This window comes from Pezoporus wallicus, unplaced genomic scaffold (genome assembly GCF_028554395.1).
Source record: "Pezoporus wallicus isolate ANWC-B61680 ecotype Strahan unplaced genomic scaffold, APGP_CSIRO_Pwel_v1 scaffold_6446, whole genome shotgun sequence".
NCBI lineage: Eukaryota > Metazoa > Chordata > Aves > Psittaciformes > Psittacidae > Pezoporus > Pezoporus wallicus.
In genome coordinates this window covers 4,634,119-4,652,849 of record NW_026636264.1, presented here as the reverse complement: position 1 = coordinate 4,652,849, position 18,731 = coordinate 4,634,119, and the positions used below count along the sequence as shown (strand labels likewise).

General features: G+C 41.8%; 1 protein-coding gene across 1 annotated transcript; it reads left to right on the top strand.

The window, feature by feature from the left end:
* Positions 1-5,340: 5,340 nt before the first annotated feature.
* Positions 5,341-18,294, top strand: RAB39A (RAB39A, member RAS oncogene family). Its single transcript, XM_057399731.1, has 2 exons — positions 5,341-5,663; positions 14,497-18,294. The coding sequence occupies exons 1-2, from the start codon at positions 5,341-5,343 to the stop codon at positions 14,921-14,923; spliced, it is 750 nt and encodes a 249-aa protein (XP_057255714.1). The 3' UTR covers positions 14,924-18,294.
* The last annotated feature ends 437 nt before the right edge of the window (positions 18,295-18,731 follow it).

The following is an 18,731-nucleotide window of genomic DNA, read 5'->3' as shown; positions in this document are numbered from 1 at the left end:
GTGTGTTGCAGTTTCTGGGCTTCATCTTCTACATGGTATCAGATGACTGTGTATGGTGGTTGCTCCCAAAGGGCTATCATAACATTTTATTACCTTTTATATTAGATCACTGATATAATCTGACAATGGCTCTGCTCATCACATGGCCCAATCTCTTTTATGTCTTCCATCCCTGAGGCCAATTAATTGTTGCCACCAGTTTATATAAACATTCATTCTCCCACCTAAGTAATTTACAAGAAAAGAAACACTACCTGTGTTACCAGCTCATACTGGATTAATCCAGTCAATTCAAGCTTGCAGGTATAATCACAGCTCATTCATCTGGACAGTTCTTCCAGGTAGGCTGAACTCAGTGGCACCATACAGGAAAATTCTTTGTTTAATTTTTGCAGAGTGCAGGGTGACTTGTTTGAATTAACTCAGTGATTACATTTACCTATCAGTGTCTTCTCTGTCCTTTGTGGCAGGCACTGGACAGGACAGAGAAATAATACTCCTCTTCAGAAATAATCAGAGAGTGCATCTGGGACAAAAGTGGGAATCTGGGAAAAACAGATGACCATCATAGGGGGCAGTGAATTGTAGGGTTTCCTCAGAGATGCAGTTCTTACAGAAAAAGTACCTCTTTGATCAATGTACGCAAAGGGTCCATGGCACAAAGCTCAAAGAGTATTCTTTGTTAGTGGAAATCTATGTGGTTTCATACATCAGCATTTCCCAAACAGAAAAGAGATGTAGGAGATGGACTTCATCACAGCAAAGAATGACTAGAAGCAGTCATTCCAAACAACAAATCAAAGTGAAGTGTAAGATCAATAAATGACAAAAAGGAGGAAAGGAGAACAAATACTTCACTTATTTTACGTAGTAGAATAAATTGCTAGTTTGGGTTTGGTTCTTAGCCTCATCTAAAGGCAGTCTTAAACTCACCTAAAGACAGATTCTTACACAGTTTAGGCATTAACTCTGAATGTGCATTAATTCAGTTCAGTATTTCAGTGGAGCAGGTTTCATGATCCTGTAATTTCCTGACACTATATTGAGTTAGATATGCTTCTGTAACTGCGACAATCTAAGATGCTGTCTTAGATGTCCAAGATGGCAAGATTTGCAGAGATACATACCATCTACTACATTGGAGTAAATGGATGTTTGAGAGGGAAATACAATTCTTGTACATCTAATCTAGACACAGCAAACATCAAGCTAGAAGTCATTGCTCTAACATAATACTACCAACATTTTGAGGGAGGAGATAGTTGACAAAGATGGGTGAGACAGTGATGGACCTATAGATCAGATATAGGTCGTTAACCTGTGTAGAACAGGGATGGCTTAACAGTTGCTGAGATGTGAGAGAAAGTATAAAAATATTTAATGGTTATAAAATGCTTATTGAGTTTGGTTTAAATATTCTGAAAAGTTATTACTTTTAGTTCCCAGGGTTGTCTTTGAAGTTTTGTTGTGAGTCCTTCTGGAAGATCGGGTCTGAGGAGTTAGAAGATTTCCTTGTCCTAGCTGTGTGTTTCTGTTCTTCACTGACTGCCTCTGTGTGGAGTAATTTCACTTGCATCATCTCCACAGAGATATTTGAATGTCTCATGAACAAAGTGGATCTGTATGTAGATAACTACTTATTTAGATTTTTTTTTTAGATATTTATTATCTATAAACCTGTCCATGGATTTTCATGACTCGTTGTGCAGCTTTTTTCCCCTAAGGTATATACTATGTTCTGCCATAAACATATCTGTCTTAACATAAGGAACACCCTCATCAAACAAGAACATCTTCTAAGAGGTCAACCTTGAGTGAACAACCATATTACCACACAGAGATGTAGAACATTATAAAACTACACTCACAAACCATTTATTTGTTGAAATTTATACAGGATGTCATTAATAATACCATCAACTGATAGAAGCTAATAACACCTGCCATGTTTTCTAGAATATTCCTTTCTCCTTCATATGTGAAGAGCTCTTCTATTGAAACTTACTCTGTGACAAAATTGGCAGCTCTATCAGCCTCTAGACCAATAGCCTAGGCAATTAAAACAGGCAAGGATAGGATCTTTCTTCCAGACTGGGCACTCAGTTCTCTTGGGTGGCAGCAGAACACATAGTTTTTCAGTCTGAGACTGATTGGGGTTGAGAATCAATTAACTTTCATCTGTGTTTCTCCAGACTTTCATTTAATCATGTGTGTGCATTCTTCAGCACTGTGATCTATGTAATCCTTGGTGACCTACCTACTTACCAAAGGTTGATAAAAATCCATGGCAAATCATAAATGTGATAAGAAATAAAGATTTTTTAGATTGAAAGGTCTTGGATTTATGACTTACTACAGTCATTTAGCTAATAATGCAGTAGATTTGGAAGCTTGGGTTTGTTTGGCTTTTTTATTATTTCCTAGAACTTGGATTTATTTTTTTTTTTTTACCCTTCCTGGGAAGAGCAGATTCAGGCTGCCAATACCCAAGTAGCGGAGAGTGTCTGAAGGGAAGTCAGGTTCATGTTGCTGCTTTAACCACTCCACTTTAACTATTCCAGCTCCTCAAAGCATACTCATTTTTGATCACTGCTTCTGCCTGCTGGTCAGAGATTATTGTGATGGACTGCGTGTTGTCAGGACCTCTGAACTCACTGCTAAACTAACAAAAACTGAATGACTTGGAGAAAAATTTCACCCACCTTGTCCATGCCATAGTAGACATAAATATGTGTTCACTAGGTAGCATTTAACATCTGACACTCAAAAGGTCCCAAATGAAGGTATATATATATATAAGGTTGTGCTTTGGATATATGTGAATTTATATACCATTGGCTTTCTACAATGACAAGCTTAGCTAGATAGAGCAGACTTTGGAAGCCTGGAGATATTTACAAGCATATTTAGTGTACTTTCAGAGTTGCTGATATCATATAGAGTCATAGAATCATAGAAAGGTTTTGGTTGGAAGGAACCTTGAAGATCATCTAGTTCCAACCCCCTGCCACAGGCAGGGACACCTGCCACTAGAGCAGGTTGCTCCAAGCCCCATCCAACCTGGCCTTGAACACTGCAAGGGATGGGGCAGCCACAGCTTCTCTCACCTGTGCCAGTGCCTCACCACCCTCATGTCTCTGTTTCACATGCAGATACTTCCTGTATCTAAGTGCCAGTTTTGTCAGAACACTTAGAAGAGATCCCTAGGAATTACCTGTAATCATGTCTCATGTAAAGCTGCAAGATCTGCACTTATTTTACCTTTCTGAAGGTTCATTTATCTGAGTTAAGGTTGTTTTACTTGTTACTCAAAGGAGCAACTAGTCAAGATGAAGCTATGTTCAATTTATTTTTTACAAGAATGGGTGGTGAAAGTAGGGGGGAGAAATGAGCAGTGTTCAGGAGGAAGCACACGGAGGGACACACACAGACACACAATCATGAAGTCCTGGGGACTGACTGGCCAGCCCAGAAGATCCCTGTGGGGTCCAGATTCTTGGAGCAGGCAGCATCCTGCAGCTTCAGCTCAGTGTGGCAGCTCCTGGCTGTGCCTTTTACACATTCTGGGCAGCCAGGCCATGCCTCTGCTGGAAGCTTCTGGGGTCACCTGAGCAAGTCTCTCAGGGCCAGCCACATGTGCACATCACAGCCAAACTCATTTTGGGGCTGGAGGACATGGTCTTCTGAGTGGTGCATACAAACCCCTCTTCACCCTGCATTTGGTCAGGGGAAGGCCAAGGTGCCCTTAGTCTCTGTCATCCATGCTGTGGAGCTGCAAGGTCTAACCAAGCTTACAAGGCAAAACTGGTGACCACGTAACACATTGAAGAAACAACAAAACCAGACTCGGGCGATAAGAATACTCATCATAACAAACTGCTCCTTAGAGTTACAAAAGAAATATGGATTCAGATATGCCCCTAAACAGCCACAGGCAGTTATGGTTTTAGTTGCATCCGTGCCTGCCATTAACAGAGGGAAACAGCAGGCTGTGTGATAAAAAATGCCACCCATCTTCTCTCCCTGTCCTTTCCACTGTCAAAGTGCCCATTCATATGAGTGTCCACTTGCTGATGACCTTCTGCCAGCAACAACCTACTTCCCAGCTCACCCCAACCTACTCTCCTGGGTTCTCAGGCTCTCTGCCCCCGCGGGGCTCCCTCACCACAGCCCAATCTGCAGAAGCAGCTGCTGCAGTTCTGTTTACCAGAAGTCCTGGGATTTCTGCTTATTTGGCTCTAATGCATTTACCAGCCATCTGAGGGCTGTTAGTGATTGTTATCCCATGTGGTTCTCAGACTTCAAAAGAAATCTGAGGAATCTATTGCTCAGCAGATTTGTCAGAACATGATACTTAGCTAAAGCTCCCAGGAGGGGCAAAGACATTTCTCCAGCAAGCATCTCTACTGACAGAATTGTTCTATTGCCATAGATAAAGGTACTTTCACAGAGGCCCAATACATTCACTTTGTTCCACTGGGAAATGAGAAGTGTGTGTCCCTGTCATTTCCAGTATTATGCCTTTTCTCAAGCCACTTTGCATGGTTCTGTCTGGGAGTATCTAGATCACTAACTCTTTTCCCTTTCGCCACTTGCCCAGCCAAACTTTACCGTTTGGCACGTTCCTCTGCTTGTTGGTCCATCTGTTTTCCAGCTCTCACTCCAGCGGGCAGCCTCTCCCCAGCTCCCGCCCCCCGGCAGCTCCCTTTCACCTCCTTGCCCCTTTGTCACCAGCCGATCTGATTCCTCCACTCCTTCACCAGTATTTCCTCTGAGCTCCCATTTTCTTCGCAGATCTCGCTCTTTTAACAGACCGGTTCTCTCTCACCCGATTTTCCATTCCGGCCTGATCCGCCACTCCCGCAGCACCCCCGTTCTCCTGGACCACCCCTACACTTGTTGCCCGCGGGAGGAGCTGTTCTGCTGGGTGAGCTGGACCCTGGGCACGGGCGGCAGCCGCAGGGCAGCGTCCCCGCCGCAGCTCCCTTTCGCAGAGCCCGCCGCGATGCGGGGCCGAGCTGCCCTCGCTGTCCGCCGCCGCGCCGCGGGAGAGGGCCGGGCTGGCCGCGCCATCGCAGAGCGGGAGTGAGGGGCGGGCAGACCGCGTGCTCCGCGGCGGGAGCGCCGAGGGCGGCCGGGTCCGGCGGCGGGAGCAGGGCAGCGCGGTGCTGAAGGGACAGCGCCCGCGGGCACCGCCCGTCCCGCCCCGCCCGGGCCGCCAGTGGGAGCCCCGGGAGCGGGGCGGAGGGACCCGGCCTCCTCCCGCCAGCCACCGCCCTGCCCGGAGCGGCTGCCACCGCGGCCCCGTCCTGCACCTGCGGGAGCAGCTCCCCTGCGCCGATGCCGGGCGTTGGGGCGGTCGGAGCGCGGTGCAGGCACCGGCCGCGCAGGAGCCCCAGGAAGAGCCCCAAGGCGGAGCCGGGCCAGGCCGGGGCCGCCATGGACGCGGCGATTTGGATCTACCAGTTCCGGCTGATCGTGCTGGGCGACTCCACCGTGGGCAAGTCCTGCCTCTTGCACCGCTTCACCGAGGGCCGCTTCCCGGGGCCGCTGCACTCCGACCCCACCGTGGGGGTGGACTTCTTCTCCCGGCTGGTGGAGATCGAGCCCGGCAAGAGGGTCAAGCTTCAGCTCTGGGACACAGCGGGGCAGGAGCGGTTCAGGTACAGGAGCCAGGATTCCACACACACACACACACCCCCCCCCCCATCCTCTACCATCGTCCCCCAAACCTGCTGGACCCCAGGCACACCCTGTCCGCAGCCTGGCCCCATACCCTCGTCGTCCGACACATCTCCTGTTCCCAGGAATTCGCCTTGCCCCCGGCACATCTCACTGCATCCACCTGGCTGCTGTGCCCCAACAAGCCCTGCACCACCCCACTGCCATCCAGCCTCACTGCCTCACTGCCTGCCGGTGCTCTCTCACCCCCAGCTAGGAGCTTCCTCCTTCCCCACCCTTTCCCTTCACACCCACCAGGGAACATCTACCCTTCTCCTCCCAGCTCACACTAGGGGCTAACAAGTGGCCTTGTCCTGTTTCTCCTTCCCTCCCCCATCTCTGCCCTGAAGCCCTGGACCTAGGGTAGCAATCCCTTCTCCACATTTTTTTCCCTCTTTGCAGTAGGAGGCCCCTGCTTCACTGTGCATTTCTTACTTTGTCATCACCTCCAAACTCGGCCTCCCCTGCAGTAATTTCCCTCTGCCATTAACTCTTCCTCCCATGTGATCTGGAGAGAGCAGGTCACCTCCCTGTTCTTACCCCTTCCAGCACAGCCTCCGTGGTGTGGAAGCCACCAGCCAGCCAGCTACAGACCATTGTTAGTACGTTATCTGCCTTCTGCACCTGCTCTGCACTGATGATTGCCAGGAGCCTTCACTAATACCTCTGTCATAGCTAAACTACCTCAAATGCTGCACTGAGTATTAAATCCTCTCTCTTCACTGTCACAAGCAAACCCTCTTTTCCTGCTCTCCAAAGAGTCATGGTCATTCCCCAACATGCAAACTGTTACTACCATTTCCCTACTCTTGTGGCTCTGCTCTGTCTGTGGTGCTTGCCACCTGTGGAAAGTTGTGTGTGGATTTCAGTTTGGGCTTGTGGTTCTGTAGGTATGAACTCAGGTGAAAGGCTAATGTGTGGTACCTGACCCACACACAGTCTGGGTGCTAGCAGGAGGGCTGAAATAGGTCTTCTCACTGGCCAGAATTGATTCTTTCATGTTTCCTATGTTCAGCTGCAACAGTTGTTGAACAATTGTTCTTACACTCAGCTGAGGAGGTGGGATTTGGGATTTCACTGTTTTACCAGGGGACTCCAACCTTTTTGTTTTCCAATAACAAGCATTGCAGTGAAACAACAAAAAACTTCCCTGAGCTGGCATGAGTCACAACTTCGTAAGTCTTTTTGCATGAGTCCTTTTGCAGACAGGCCTCTGAAGGGTTAGCAAAGTAATGCACAGTGATAATAGCAAGATCACCTTCCTTGTGCTTTCCAGCGAAGTAAGTAAAATAGTTACAAACAAGTAACTAAGAACATGTGACCTCTTTAGTTTGAATTTGCTGACAAATGGTCAGGATGGCCAATGACAAGGCACTTGATCAAAAGGAGTACAAATGTAGAGTTTTGCATACAATTAAAATCAAACGATAGCCATCCTTTAACCTGGGGATGCTCAGGGGATGTGCAGTGATGAGTCATGCAGTCAGTTGCTTTTAAATTTACCATGAGTAAATGGTAAATCATCTGTGTTTTTTCTAATACCCAGACCCTGCAAACTGAAGAAAGTAGTTTTAAACATTTGTGTTTGTGTTTCTGCCTAGAGTTTCTTGTCAGTTGCTGTACCAAATATCAGCATTTATTGTATAGTCTGTTTTACACTTACTCGAGTAAATTATAAATATTATACTAAGTTACACACCACAGCTTAAAATATTGCACATTCTGCTCTCTGCTAATGGAGAAAACTACAGATCACCAGCAAAGATGGTCTTGGGGAAGAACTAATTATTCCAAGAAGTAATCTAATTTTGTGGAACACCAGGCAGATTGCGGTTCTGTTCCCTGTTCTGTTCTGCTACTTGCAGTGGGACTTCACAGGAGTTAAAAACAGGCTTTAAAACTGCCTGTGGAGTTCCTTGCATCCAGAACAAACTACTGGCTGCATAATAACCCCCTTCTTTTGATTCCAGGCATTAGTGACATTCCCTGGGGACAATTAAGGTGTGACACACCTGCCATCATGCTCTTGAAAGAGCACACTTATTTCCTTGGAGAAATTGTTTTGGAAAAATTCTTACATGTGTCTAGTTCATTGCTGCTGCTGTAGTTGAACTTAGTTTGGTCTTAGAAATCATCTTTAACACATACTGCTTGCGTTACTTCTCAAACAAGGTCATTCTCACCACTTCCACAAGAAGGATGAGCAAGCTGCAAATGCTGGTGCAGAACAGTTTGTTTACTGTGAGCCCAGACAGGGCAGTTACTGACTGTATTTTGACATCAGTAGACATCACTAAGCAGCATCTCTCATTGGGCGAGGTGCCATATGGACAACAACAACATAATCAACAGCTTAATCAAACACCTTTCTAGAACAAGAACCTGCAGATTTGCTTAGTGCAGACAGGTCAGCAATGCAGACTAAGGTAAATGAGGGGGATACCCAATGTTTCTTTCTATCTTGTGGTTAGCTGTCATTGAGAGCAATCTGCTGCTTTGGCTGTGTTCCACATTGTCTACTTGGCTGTGATTTATTTTTTTGTTTATTTTCCTGTATTTAAATTCAACAATATATTTAAATTATGAAACTCTCCAAAGGCTATAAAGTGCTTGGTAGTAATGCTAAGACTGAGAGCTCATTTCAAGAACACAGCGACAAAATATTATAGGGATGCCTCAATTATATTAACCCACTTTTTAGTAGATTGTGATACTGGATATGTTTCGTTCTAACACATGGCTTGAAAATAAAAAACTGCCCTTATTCTTTTGGAGTAAGCAACATGTATTTTCAAAATTATTACTATTACCAGTCCTCAAAATTAGATAAAGCTTTTAGTGAAAGTTTGGTTCATCTGGTAAAGATCAGCAAGGTCATAATGAGAAAGAAACACTGTGACTGGTTTAAAGTCACCCTTGAGCCACAGGCTGATGTGATTAGTACACCTTCATTTTCAGAAACAGTTGTTCAGTGGTCATCACTAAGGCTTTTCTTGAGAGTATTCATTAGGGTCTTACATCTTGAACCTGACATTAAGCTAAAAGAATGACTTCTGTTCTAGACAGTATTTTCCCCTTCCATAATGGTAGTTTAGGCAGAATTAATTAGCGGAACTACCACATACTCTGCATGGAAAGCCATAATTTACAAAAGAATTTACAATCTCCATTTAACAAATATTCCCAGTTAAAGGTAGAGACTTCAAAGCTATCCTTTGGAAGAACATTCCAAGTATCATTACTGCACATCATAAAGTACAACTTCTTGAGGACCAGTCTCACCTCCAGCAATTTCAAATATAGAACCATCTGGAGGAACCTCACAGCATTCAATATCAAAGTGTTGTTGTTCCCTCTTAATACTTAGTGCAGTCTTACCTTTTTAGCATGTTGTCATAGGGAAAATACAATTTTTTTCAACCCTTTATCTGTATTTACCTTTCATTTATTACAAATGCCAAGCATTATATGAAATGAGCAAAAATGTTATTTATACAACTATCCTTGCTGAAAATAAAAACTTAGGATGGTCTTGAGGATGCTGGGACAGTCCATACTTAACAATATCTCAGGTAAGGAGATTTGTAATCTTTACGTGGAGTAGTAGAGAAGATAAGAATTACCTTTTCAATAATGTGTTTGTAATTTTCAGGCAATAATGGTATAATAGTTCACATATTTAGTGTGGACATGCTGGAGGCTGTAGCACACCCATCATCAGTTGCTGTCGGGACATACTTACTCCAGCCTGAAAGACAAGGAGCTGCACAGACACTGTAGGCCTCTGTTCACAGTCGCCTCTATTAAGTAGGAGGATTGTTTCCCTTCATTTAGTGTAGCCATGGGATGTGGGCAAACTCCCTCCTGAAATACAGTGTGCACCTTAAACAGAAGCCCAGGCAGATGATACATTAGTTTGGGCACTTCCATTAGCTACGGTTCAGGGTCTTCCATGAAAGAGTAGCTGAGAGAGGACGCAGCAAGAAAGTACTGGGCATAAATGAATAGAAGAAAACCAAAAGTTTAGGCAGAGGTGTGAATAAAGACAGGTGCAGGGATGGATTTCGTAGCTCAGTTCCCCTTTCATTTCAAGTCGTGGACAGGTTTGCTAGGTTCTAAATCTGAGCAAAGTTCTGTTTCTCACTTCCAACCAGCACCTCCTCTGAACAGTTTCCTGGAAGGAGACGGCAGGCTTCATTGCTCTCCCCAGGTGTAGAAGAAAGGCTGCTCTTTGACCATTACTTTTTCACCCTAATCCCCCCTTTCCCTAACTTAATGTTTTCCCTCTTTAAAGGAAGTACTTCTCTCTTCCTCCTTCCCCACAGAAAATTAATCATGCTGCTGCAAGTAACACATTCCCTTCCATAACGCTAGCCTAACAGCAGTAATGACCTAAATCAAGGGTTACAGAAGAAGCCATCATTTCACAGGAATTTAGGATCTGCATGGGGATGATTTATAAGTGGAAATTTAAATATCCTTTATGAATATGTTGGACTACATCAAACCTGACCCGTCACCAGTTCCTCAGCCTGACTTGAAAACCTTGCAGGACCCTAGGATTGTTTTTCTTCTGTTCAAAAAGGGACAACAGTAAAGGAATTAAAAGCTTAATTTTACTTTTAGAGTCTGATCTTGCAACACTTCCAAAGTGTGTATAAAAATGCAAGTAGATTCCCTGCTTCTGAAAGAACACAAGGCCAATCAAATTTTGTGTATGGTCCATGCTTGGATATCTTGTCTATGATAGGGTGTTTGAATTTGCTATCTTCTACTTTCACTTGAGGGACTTCTGGAAACTGATGCGTTTTGTCTATTTGCTAGAGTTCAGCCAGTCTCTTGTTCAGGAATTGTTCAGTCTTCCATAGATTAGTGATAAAGACTGTATTCATAACATCTTTCCTCAGGAGAACTATAAGTTTACCAGCTGTTGCATGAAGAGCCTTTTACAGTTAGTTAGCCTTTATCTCCCATTGGCCACCATGCACTCTTATCATCAAGCTTTGCAGTGAAGACATATGCAATACATTGACATGGCCTGTAAAGTCTATAAAGCTTTATGTCTTCTGAGCAAAACCCCTCAAGCAACCTCTTGTACCATGGGCTCCATGAACACTGACTTGTGCCTTGTGAAGTAGTGTACAAGGAATCTGTGTATAGATTAGAAAGATAGGTACCTCCACTGTGCTAAGAGAAAGTTCTGCATTTCATGAGGAGCTTGAACCCATCTGAGGGTGCTGACATGCTCTTGGGAAGCCCTCACAGGCAGAAGCTTTCCAGGCACTCACCTGGAGCAGTGTTTTTTTTTCAGCTGAGCTAAGAGGGAAGGCAGTGCTGTCCCTGGTGAGCAGCTCACAGCCTGCACAGGGCACAGTGCTCAGGTCCCAGCGGAACTTGTTCAGGCACTGAGGTTAGATACACAGCTGAGTGGAGCACAACTTTAGGTGTTGGTGTACAATTATGCCTTATGGAAAGCACTTAAAGGTCCTATAATCTTTAGCAACCACCACGTTCACAGGCCCAGATGTTTTTCCCAGTTGATGGCCAAAATTTTCTGCTTCAAAATTTTGTCTTGTCAGGAACATGTTCTTTTAAAAATATATTTTATTATTTTTTAATAATAAAACTGTTCAAATATTTTTCAATCATATTTTAATAAATATCATCCACAGGGATCTGGACAGGCTGGATCGATGGGCTGTGGCCAATGGTATAAGGTTCAGCAAGGCAGAGTGCCAGGTCATGCATTTGGGTCACAACAACCCCATGCAATGCAGGCTTGGGGAAGAGTGGCTAGAAAGCTGCTTGGTAGTAAAGGACCTGGAGGTGTTAGTGAGCAGCAGCTGAACATGAGCCAGCTTGGGCCCAAGTGAAACCCAACAGCATCCTGGCTTGTAGCAGAAATAGTGTGTCCAGCAGGTCTGGGGCAGTGATCATCCCCATGTACTCAGCACTGGTGCGGCCGCACCTTGAATCCTGTGTTCAGTTCTGGGCCACTCAGGACGAGAGAAACATTGAGGTTTCTGAACCTCATTGAGGCTGAAATGGGACCAGAGAAGGGCAATGGAACTGGTGAAGGGTATGGAGAACAAGTCTGATGAGGAATGGCTGAGGGAACTGGGGTTGTTTAGCCTGGAGAAGAGAAGGCTCAGGGGAGACCTTATCGCTATCTACAACTACCTGAAAAGAGGTTGTAGCAAGGTGGGTGTCCATCCCTTTTCCCAAATAACAAGTGATAGGATGAGAGGAAATGCCCTCAAGTTGTGACAGGAGAGGTTTAAATTGGATATTAGGGGAAAAATTCTTCACGAGAAGGGTTGCCAAGCATTGGAACAGGCTGCCCAGGGAAGTGGTTGAGTCAGAATCCCTGAAGGTATTTAAAAGATGTGTAGTTGCTTAAGGGACGTGGTTTAGTGGCGGACTTGGCAGTGCTGGGTTAACAGTTGGACTTGATGATCTTAAAAAGTCTTTTCTAACCTAAACGATTCTATGATTCTTTTCTCATATTAGACAATCATATAACTGGTATCATAGGTATCATAGGTTTCTTTAAAACTTTATGTTTTGCTATTTTTCTTTTCTTACTGTTTTCTAAAGCCTCTGTATCAAGCTTTTTTTGGTAATGAGAAAGCTGGGTTCAAATTATACATGCCAAAACCACAGAAGGAACAACTGCTGTCTCTTCCATATATTCATCCAGTTTTTGTGATGTACAGCCTGAAGTTATGGATACTCTTTAATCATCTCTGTTACAGGCAATATAATGACTTAGATCATAAGTGTAAATTAGCATATCTCTGCAGAAATGAGTTACAGCAGGTGAGGCTACTGCCTGCTGTGTATTAGCACCCAGCAACACATGGAGGGCTGTTTTTCAGTACTTCAGTTCATAGATACATGATATGACATTGTTCTAGGTAGATATGCTTGGTAAACGATGGACTGCATTTTCAATACTAACCTACTTTCTTCCCTGGATAATGAATTTCTTTGGTATAATTGTTTTCAGGATTATTTTTCTCATGAAAATGGGTTGTATTAGCTTCCACTTGTCCAAATCGAATCCCATTTTTGTCACCCACTTCCACTCTTTCTAGAACCACTTGAATTATTTTAATGTACTCAATTGCGTTTGCAGCTGCTCTACAGCAAAAAATGCTTAAGAAAATCCGAAACAGATATTTATGGCAGCTTTATTTAATACTTCAGAAAATGTGACACTCCTCATTTATGGTCTTAAATCATTTTGCATATCCAGGCTACTTGGATTAATCTGAGGGTAAGATCCTGTTATCTTCACTTTCAGACTGTTCAGAGAGACACTCCATGGACTTTATTGCTGGGAATGTAAAAAACATCTTTCTAAACATTAGTACAAACAACCCCTCCTGTTATCTAAATAAAACCATTTCAAACGTTGTTTGCTGTGGCTAAATGAATTTAGATATGCCAAGAAACCTAAGGCTTATCCAGCTGTGCACTTATCTATCTGTAATATGACGACTACTCCAAATTATATTTCTGTGTTCAGACTGTTATAAAACACTGTACGAAGCATGATGAACTAAAAATCAGAAGGAGCTACTGCTATGGAAAGGTATGTTACTGTGTACAATTCATCCTGATTCCAAAAATTTTGAGGCTGCATCCTCTTCATAAGATGAAATGCTAAATTGGCTAAATTAGAATTTCAAATAATGACTGTAATAAAGACTGTGCATCTCATTTCCACTGGAGAATACTTATGGATACACTGGCTATCTATGCTAGTAGCGAGTGCTTGTGTCCATTCATTGGTAGGCTGTCACTTCCTTTAAAATGTCTCTTCTCACCTTCTCTGTTCTCCCCTGTTTCTCAAGATTAAAGAATTACAGTAATTTTTTTAGTCCCTGTATCTCTCTCTATCTCCATTCTAAGAAGCACTTTTTCTTTGTCTAGAGCATATTAGAAATGTTTTCAACTCTTCCAAGATTCCTTCCAGTGAATGCTCTGAAATATAGAGGGCTCAAAAGTAGAAAATATCTGTTGCCAGTCCTGGAATTCTCATGCCAAAAAAGAGTAACTGCAGTTATAAAGGGCTTTTGGACCTCTGTGTGAGAGAGATTCTAGAGGTAGAAGTGTAGAAGTGTTCCTTGCCAATGCTGTAAGTAATTTGTATTTGCCCAGCTCAGTCACTCTTGAATAGTTTTGTTTAGGGAATTTCTTTTCTGAGTCTGTTACTTGTTTATTTCTGCAAGCACGAGAAATTATGATCATCCTTACAAGCTTTTCTGTCTAAGAATTTTTCTGCAGGGAATGCAAAAGGATATGCTTGTACATTGGCAAGCTTAGGCTCCAGGTTTCTCATTATCTGCCTCCATATTTTGGTTTGAAATAATTGATTAGAACAAAGCAAAGTACACGTTTGTATAGAACTGAAGGTCTCAGAATTCAACGTCAACAAGTATTTGACATATATGCGTATTTTCTTCTGTGAACATATGCTACAGTTTGCTAATGCAGAGTACTTTGCAGAATAATTCAGCATTCAGAATTTGCACTAGAGGGGCTGGCTTCAAGAACATTTAGAAAGTGACTTTTGAATGTACAAACAAAATGAAAAAGGAACATTTTTGTGTGTAGAAAGTAAATTAACAAAGTCAAAGTAGTTTTAAAAAAGCAAAGGTATTTCATAAAACTTATAGTAGATAAAACCACATTGCCACTTCAAAAAGTGATCTATTTATGAATAAAGTGAAAATGTAAATCAATTTTCACATTTTTTTTTCTTCACAGATCGATAACACGCTCTTACTACCGCAATTCAGTGGGTGGCCTATTAGTGTTCGATATCACAAATCGACGATCTTTTGAGCACGTGAAAGACTGGCTGGAAGAAGCAAAAATGCATGTGCAGCCCTTTCAGATTGTGTTCCTGTTAGTAGGACATAAATGTGACTTAGTGTCACAGCGTGAGGTTACAAGAGAAGAAGCTGAAAAACTGTCATCTGACTGTGGCATGAAATATATAGAAACTTCAGCAAAAGATGCCACGAATGTTGAAGAATCCTTTACGATTCTTACACGAGACATCTATGAACTTGTAAAGAAAGGAGAAATCTCAATACAAGATGGATGGGAAGGTGTCAAGAGCGGCTTTGTTCCAAATGTTGTGCATTCGTCAGAAGAAGCTGTAAAGCCCAGAAGACAGTGTATCTGCTGAATCTGTAGCATGCCAAAGAGCAAGTCACGTGTTCAGAAGATGATGTTAACCTAAATAACAGAATAATAATTTTGAAACAATATTAGATCATGCCATAGCTGAATTATAGAATGGTAATTTGGTTTTTTTTAATCCTTCTGACTAGATCATAATTTTATAAAACTTTAAGTGCTTGCTTTCTTTTCAGAGTATAATAACTTCGTGTGGTCTTCAGGAAAAGAAATTACATCTTACTAAAGAAAAAACTAATCCTATAGCAAGACACTGAGAAGTGCAGTAATCATCATGACAGCATCCTTGCCTGGGCTTTGTATTTTGAATACTGTTTAAAATCAAGGCTCGCTAGGTGAGGATCAGAGGAGCTCATTACTTTTGTTCATCCTGCCTTAGTTTTGAACAAGAAAATACTGTACCTTATACTTTTAAAATGTGATTCTTTACTCAAGTGCAGGGTTGCTAATGACCATTGAAGTTTAGAATGCTATAGAATTTCATAATAAAGGTAACTCTAAAGAAAGCAAGCTGGAAGACTGCTCCAATAGCAAACACTTTTGATATGACTATTAATATGAGCCTTACTAAAGGAATGTTTCAGAAAAGATGATTTTTTTGTATATGAAAATGGGGAATAGATGCAATGAAATTTATTATGAAATATTTTCTCAATTGCCAATGAAACTAGATGTAACATTACATATGACCCAACTCTTGTGTGACTCATGCACAGAACAGATTTCCCATCCACTGGAGTTATATTTCGGTGGCCGGATTCTCAGCTGGGCAGTTATCACAGCCACACTGATGCCTAAGGGCTTATGTTGATTTACACAAACAAATTCCATATTAGCTTTCAAAAATAAATCTACTTCTAACTAGAAGTAAAAACAAATCCAAAAGTGCTGCAACTAATGGAGACCCAGGCCTTAAATTTGAATAGAGCAAGGACTTGTTTATTCTCAGGCAGCAAATGTTAAACTGTTGTCTAAAAAAATGAAGGTTTTAAAACCGAAAGTGTTATGAATAGAAGAAAATTTCTAAGATAATGGCTTGGCTACAGAGGGCAAAGTTGGAGAACCTCTATTGTGAGAAAGCAACATATAATAGCTTTTAATAACAATAATAATAGGAGAAATCTGTGATCATGTAGCATTTTATTGGGCTTGAGGTCATCTTCCTACTCCTCTGAATATAACAAACACTAGCTTTATGCAAACTATGCCCTATATGTTTAGCACTTAAATACCAAATAAGTCTATTTTATTGTAGTAGTGTAACAAGATGACTTGATCTCCAGAGTTGGTAAACATCCACAATGTATCTGGGCATACTCACAGCCACCAAACATCAAGCCAGTTATCTTCATACAAAGGTGTGTTACCATGTTTACAATTCTCCATTTTCAAGACCAGGCAACAAGTCTGTCTAATCTAACTTTTTCTTCTTTTTTTTTTTTCCCAACAAACATATAATTGGTTTTCCCTGAGGTTACTTTTAAAAACTTTTACAATCTTTTTGTAAGTATTCCATAGTTATTCCAGTTATTTTATTCATTTAGAACCACTAAAATTACTGATTTCAAAGGGAACTCAAAAGTTAATTACCTCTAGCCTGAGTCTCACTTGCACTGAGGCACAGTTACGCTGTCATAGAAGGATTCAAAGGCCTTAATATAAACAGGAATCAGCCTTAATTCAGTTAATTCTAGTCTCAGCATGCCGCAAAGCAACAGCTGTGAGCCTGATTCTCTATTAAACTACATATATTAGTCATTTACACCAAATCAGTTTCGATTTGAGGGCATTTTAGGCCCTCTTTACAATGTAAACACGACTATAGATGCCAAAGGTAGTGCAGAATCAGGCTGTGTGCTGATTCCCCCTATGATGCTAGGCTGATGTTGCATATCTCAAGATCTTCTCTTAGTTGTTTAAGAGGACAAAATGGGTCAACAAATAAATTGGTGGGTGGGGAGTCAACAGCCCTAAAGTCTGCCACTGGTTCACTGTGTGTTTCTGAGCAAGGCATTTATACTTTTTGTGCCTCACCTTTTTCTGTATCTCAAAAAGATTATCATTCTTCCCCGAATTCACAAAGACTGCTAAAACCTAATCTGACTGTATGATCTTCAGTCTGGACTCTTTTCTCTGTGTGCAGCCTGTTGTAGAGTGTTTAGCATCCTGGAATGTGGATATTAATTTCCTCTGCCATACCAAAAAAAAAAATTATCACAAATATTAAAACAGCTTTATAAGTAGCAGGTATTGCTATTACTGTGAACCTGCATTTCATTACACATTTCAGTACTTTCAGGTTAAAATCTTTTATCTTAAACTTTTCTTCCTGAATACTATGGAACCAATGAGCTTTTCATTTTGTATGAAAAAAAAAAACGGGTGTGTTGAGTGGGAAGGGACTGGGAGAAGAGGGGAGTGGAGAGGAGGTACACACAGAGAAATAAACAGTCACCAGAACAGAGCCTTAATGATCTCTGCTGTCAATGTTGTACCTACAGTGTCACATTTATTACACTGGAAATAGAGCTTTTAACCAACTGTGTAAGGAGCTGGTATTGTCAATGCAACTAGAAGACAAGTTCACTGTACATACAGTTGTCTTATTTGTAATTCCTAAAAATGTAGATTAACATGTACATTCAAACATTGTCTGTCTTCATGATATATTAAACCACTACTGTACCTTTTCACTACACACTTGCAGTTAATAGAAATATCTGATAGATGGTTTGATAAAATATATCATTTTGTTCTCAGATACTTTGCAGTACAGTATATAAGTAACAGCTCGAATAGGCTGTAGAATGGATTATTTTCAGTGCATGTATATTCTTTTTTAAACCAATGAAGGGCAAATAGTGATACCAGAATGAAATTTTCATAAATCACAGAAGTTAGAGAAATCTCATCAGGCAGTTAAATCAATAAGTAGAAATTATTTATTAAGAAAACACTACATCTTTGCAAATTAAAGTTTGGTAAATCCCAGTTAGAAAAAGGAAAAGCCTGTTGAAATAGTAAACAGTTTGTATTTGGATTCACAGGCCTGACGAATGGATATTAAGTACTGGTTTGGACTCCTAAAATGTTTATTTTTAGTTTGATAAGAATAAATATCTTCTTCTACTCATTTAAATATTTACACATTAAGATAATATTTGCACATGAAGAAAGTTTGGCTTGCTTATAATTGCATCTGTCCTGTACAAGAAGCGTAACCAAGATAAAAACTTGAGGGGCCTATCACAGAATCATAGAATGATTTGGGTTAGAAGGGACCTTAAAGATCAGCTAATTCCAACCCTGTGCTATGGGCAGGGACACCTTCCATTAGATTGGGTGGACCATATGTTCATACTATTCATTTATACCTTTGGTATGGCATAGATTCATGGCATCAAGCTGGTAACTGTCCTGTGCTTACAGAAAATAATCCAGGTTTGACTGAGCACCCAGGTACACTGCAGCTGCTCTGTGCTGAGATCCCTTCTGCCACAGCCAGGCTGTTACCAGTACCCAAGTTGCCTACCTTAAAGCAAATATAGGTGATGCATGATGCTCCCAGATAGTTCAGTCTCAGTGTGCCTTATAGAATACATGCTTCATTTCCTCTTTTGACATCATTAACATCCAGCTGTAGATCAAAGCACATGCCATCAGCTCCTCCAAGCCTTGCCTTTCACCTGAGCTGGCACAGCAATCTCAGCAGCCTTTATTCAGCCTGGAAGAGAAAGGAGGAAGGCTGAAGGTTTATTCTCTACATGAGCATGGAACCATACCACAAACATGCTGGA